Source organism: Ruditapes philippinarum, unplaced genomic scaffold (genome assembly GCF_026571515.1).
Source record: "Ruditapes philippinarum isolate M1 unplaced genomic scaffold, ASM2657151v2 ctg7334_1_1_1_1, whole genome shotgun sequence".
NCBI lineage: Eukaryota > Metazoa > Mollusca > Bivalvia > Venerida > Veneridae > Ruditapes > Ruditapes philippinarum.
In genome coordinates, this window is record NW_026866110.1 from 28,086 (window position 1) to 33,457 (window position 5,372).

The 5,372-nt window shown below is 35.8% G+C and overlaps 1 protein-coding gene across 1 annotated transcript; it reads right to left on the reverse strand.

The window, feature by feature from the left end:
* Nucleotides 1-2,906: 2,906 nt before the first annotated feature.
* LOC132731382 (heat shock 70 kDa protein 12A-like) lies at nt 2,907-4,634 on the reverse strand. The gene has a single exon (XM_060717558.1). It carries the CDS (start codon nt 4,632-4,634, stop codon nt 2,907-2,909), a length of 1,728 nt encoding a protein of 575 aa, XP_060573541.1.
* Nucleotides 4,635-5,372: the final 738 nt, after the last annotated feature.

Genomic DNA, 5,372 nt, shown 5'->3' on the forward strand with positions numbered 1-5,372 from the left:
ACAGTATATCATCTGAACTTAACATAATGATAGTACCAAAAAACCACTGAACATAACGACCTTAGCACCGAACAACACATTGACTTGACTGAAGAAGATATAATCAGCACACAAGATAATGATAGTACCATTTAAGATAATGATTGTACCATTTAACAGTTCTATTTCACGACTGAACAGAAGGAATAAAGCACCCAACAGCATGTCATTGCAACGGAAAATAATAAAAGTATCACCCAATAATACACTGCCTCAGCCAAACAAAATGATAGTACCACTCAACTGTTTATTTTCATGGTTGAACATGATGAGAAGAGCACCAAACAGCATATTATTATAACCGAACATAATAACTGTAACACCCTACAACATATCTTTTTATCTCAACATGATTGTGTTACCACATGCCTGTTTGTTTTAAGAACTGAACATAACGACTTATGCACCCGACAATACATTGACTTGACTGAATAAAATACAGTCAGCACACAACATAGCACTTCAATAACTGAGCACATTAGGATTTCCACCCAGCATTTTGTATCTCGGACTCAACAGAAAGACATTTAACCGGGTATATCATTCATTCTTAACATAAGACAGTCCAGGCGTTCCATAATCAACTATTGATAACCGGTTCAAGTTTAACCCAAAACGTCGGCAGGGAGGCAAATTCAGTAGTTTTTGCTCTTACTTCTTAAATTTCCAGACATGTCATGTACATACTTATTGACTCGGATTTACTTCAAGCGTATGCTCTTTAGCGACTACACAGTTTCTATAATTTTGATTCCGCGAACACTTTTTCAACCCGTATTTTGAACAAAAACGAGTCGTGTAAAGCAATCAGAAAAGATTTAAAATTATCTTGTTTTGCAAAGAAGATGTCCTACCTACGTACCTACCTACCTAACCTACCTACCACGACGGGAAGAGTGGTCAATCCCTGTTTAAACTGGTTCAGGGTCGGGACCTGCACAGGCTCATATGGCAGTGAGTTTCAGATGACTATAGTTGTTGTAAAAAAAGAATATTTGTAGTACATTTGTAATAAAATAGAGTGGGAATATGCCTGAAGGAAAGAAGGCGTAAGTGTCGTGTTAGACGGAGGGAGTGCTGGACATAAGGGGGTATGGGCACTGCAGCCAGTCCATGCACAATATTGTAAAACATTAGGAGTCTGGCATCAGTTCCCCTTTTTTCCAGGTAGCGCAAACCTAGCTTATCATACATAGAGGAGGCACTGATGTATGAAAAAATAGTCCTTAGTAACCTATCGCGCAGCTCCGCACTGGATCATTTCAACTTTGTTTATGTTCTGCTTAGTGTAAGGACACCAGACAGAACTGGCATATTCAAACTGAGGTTTCACCAGGGTTTTGTAAGCAAATTCCCTTTAGAGGGGATGTTTTTTTTAAGAAAGTTTAGAGTTTTACTAGCCTTAGTGGTTACCTGATTGACATGTTTGTTCCAATTAAGATTAGAGGAGGACATGCAGGTATTTTTCGTCTTTGACATTTTCTAGGACTTGGCCATGTAGTGAATATACTGACTTGAATGGGTGTTTTGACTTGGGGAAATTAAGCATAGTGCACTAAGAGGGGTTGAATTCGATGTCCAATTTGATTTTCCATAGCTGTAACCGGTCAAAGTCTTGTTGTAAGATCCTTTCTTGGGAATTTTTATTGACACCTATGTAAACAGCAGTGTCATCGGCGAATAACCGGACCTGTGAAACTTAATTTTCAGGAAGGTCATTTATATACAACAGAAAGAGAAGGGGACCTAGGACAGACACTTGGGGGACGCCAGATGTTACAGGGACCTTTTTCCCATCTATTACAACGGACTGGCAGCGACCTATCAAGAATGATTTAGCTTGGACGACGTGTTGATGCAGTTTGTATATGAGTTTGAGATGGTTTACCTTATCGAACGCTTTCGGGAAATCTAAAAGAACTAAATCAGTCTGATGGCCTTGTATTAAGTTTTTTGATAGGTCTCCTACGAGTTTTAGCAGCTGAGTTTCACATATCCATTGTTTTTCTAAACCCATGCTCAAGTAATTTACAGAGGACACAGGTGAGGGATATAGCTTTCTGGTTGGCAGTATTGCCCTTTTCTCCCTTTTTATAGAGTGGGGTGACATTGGCTTTTTACCAGTTTGCTGGGATAATTCCTGTGTCCTGTTTAATGTTCAACACGAGTATAGAATTCTCGAAAAAAAGTGATCCCTCGGAAGCATTAATCACAACAAAATAACATAAGAATTGCAGACTCGGTTTGATTGAATCTGTACAATGTCATGAGGGATAATGAATAAATGCAACATCCCTCACGCCCCCTAGCACCGGCTTATAGGTAGGTAAACAAAACACTACTATCTTTATTCATTACAATATTTATTTTCGTAAATACAGATACAGGTTATAATGATTCAATTTGACATTTACAACAAATAAAGGCAATAAATTCGCCATATTTTGATATACCAATACTTTTCCACGAATTTCCCGGCACAGGTTCTCGCAAACTGTCTTCCATAAATCAAGTTTCAGATTGAATATTGTTTCAATCTTTTAAAAAAGAGTACATTCATACACACATATAACAGAAAACTGATGGAAAAAGCTTGCGTTACAATATGTTTGACGTCAGGCAAGTTATAATACTCATAATTTAAGTGGCCAATATTTATTTACGTGATCCCTGAACGTTTGGCACAGTCAATTTTTGACCAGATGGCTATACGAACGTTAGGCATCTGAAAATATAAAGTTAGATAAGCCACCTAGATATTTTTACATTTGACGAAAATTTATCAAGGTTGTGACAAAATATCAGAATTGTACAGATTTAAACGTAGTTCATAACGTTGATTCATACACAATTTAACAGTCAAATTATCACAAAAAAGTGACATTGGTCTGAAGTTCCCTTCCATTTGTTTTGTCAATAGCTTTCACTTTAAGTTCTGTTTCGTCTGCTATGAGAAACTGATCTATATTATAGCGGCTTGGCCATCCTTCTCGTGGTGCTTTTATATTTATTGTACCGACTTCAGTGCATTCCTCGTCTGATTCTAAACAAAATGTAGGGTTCTTTTTTGGACTTCGATACAAAGCTATAGACAAATTCATATTTTTGTTGGTTGGAATTTCTTCATTAACGTTGACTTTGAAAGATTGGCCTACTTTCAAATCCATGTCTCTTTCTATAACTTTAGAAAATATGCGATCACAGAAATATTTTCCTTCCCTCCTAAATTTTAGAGACTGCGGATGTAAATTTCTATTGAATGGTACCGCTACACGGAAACCATATGTGTATCTTGCTCTTCTCGAAATGATGGTGTTTGGTTTAAGTCCCATTTTCAATGCACCCTTCAACACAGCAAGTCTTGGTTCTTTTGCAAGAACAAGGTCTTTGATTTGTACTTTCCTTTTAATAAACTCTCTCAGATATTGAGACTCGGAAAACCCGCCAACAATTAACAGTGTGTCAACGTTTTCTGTGCAACAGGATTTTATTTCATTTAAAGTTGTTATTATACCATGAAGTGATGATTTATAGAACGTCTCCATAAGTTCTTCTTTGCAACAAAATTTATTTCCATCCCTAAATTCAACACAAGAGGCGTATACTGACTGTTTCACTAATGTTTCTACGCTGCTATCTGAATCTTCCTCGGCCATCTGAATCAATGTTATTGGAATACCTATAACAAACGTATTCGTGTGTCCTGAATCAAATGTATTTTTTACATGTTCGAAACCTCTCGTCAACATGAGATAATCATAATATTGTGTTTTCTTGAATTTTTTCATAACAGGAGCACCAAATAATTTAATGAGAAATTGTATAAACTCATTGTTAACGTTGGATCCCCCAAAAACACCGCCGACCACACGATAAAGTTCTCGGATTTCCCCTTTAGGTAAAACTTCATGCACACAAAAATCAACTGTACCACCTCCGAGATCAGCTAAAATGTATTTTGATTTTGGTTTGAGACAACTTCCTCGGGGGCTAGTGCTGATATGCAATTGTTGGTCTTTACAGTATAAAGCTGCTGCTTCTGGTTCAAGAACTAGTCGCAAACATTTTTCATCAATCCCAGCTAAAGTAGCTGCTCTTCGCATGAACTGCCGGGCGGAGTCCGACCAAATTGCAGGTATTGTTATCATCCAAATTATATCATTTTCAAAAGAATATGTCTGACTTAATTTGCTTTGTTTTATTGATTTCAAAACAAGTTCTTTAAAGAGATTAATTACCATTGAAAACACGGTCATCGCATTCATCGGTCTGTTTTCAGTATCATATATATTTATATCTGAATCTAATCTCTCATTGTTGGCATAGAGTGCCATTTTGAATTCACGGAAAAGGCGATATCCGGTATGTTTACCTGACATCATAAGTTTTGCATAGTTATCCTCAGCAATAATTCCAAAAGAATTAAGTGAGTTATCCGGATTAAGGAGTAGTATTGTCGGCACACGATCATCTGGTAAAATTGATCCATGACTAGCTGTTATGATTGTGTCCGGATCTGTACTGAACATATACGAAAATCCAGAATATGACGTTCCAAAATCAATTGCAACAAATATGCTTGACTTTGATCCCATGTTTTAATAACTATATTTCTTAATCTTGTTGCACAGTGTTACTACAAAGTCGAAATACCAAGTTTCAGAGAATCTTATCCTTCATAGTTTAAATCAGCCGAACCACCTGTGACTTAACTCTGTAAAATAAATAACTCTCTGCTAATAATTTTAGAAGATATATATATATATATATACTTGTTAAAGTATTCAAATTACCCATTAGAATTGTTTTATGTCATTTTCATTACAATGGACTTTTGATAATATTCATAACGCGTGTAAATCCTAGGCTTAGATAACGCCTGCTCTTTTGTCGCATTGAAAAATAGATTTGCATGAAATACTGTATTGACGTATGTTAGAAAGGCAGTATATATTAACCGTGAAGATAAGGTAGAGGCAATATCTTTATCCTTTTAAAGTTTTTAAAATTAAAATTTAAAGCATTGGTTTTGAATAAAATTGATTTTATAACTACATAAAGAGAACGGGTGGTACAAAATCTTAACTATTAGTGTTAGCTATTTAGGTAGAAAATGAAAGATACGGATTTCCTTTCAGTGCAAAAAACAACAACAATAAATGCTTTAAAACATACACTGCTACAAATTATACAAATCGTTAATTAGACCGAACAGCTGCACTCTTAAAGGAGGCTTTGTCTTTGATAACTTGAATTCTATGCCGAAGGATAATATATGTCCAATTCCCTTAAAATATGAGAATTCAAACTTCAGGTATTTAAACAATAAAAAA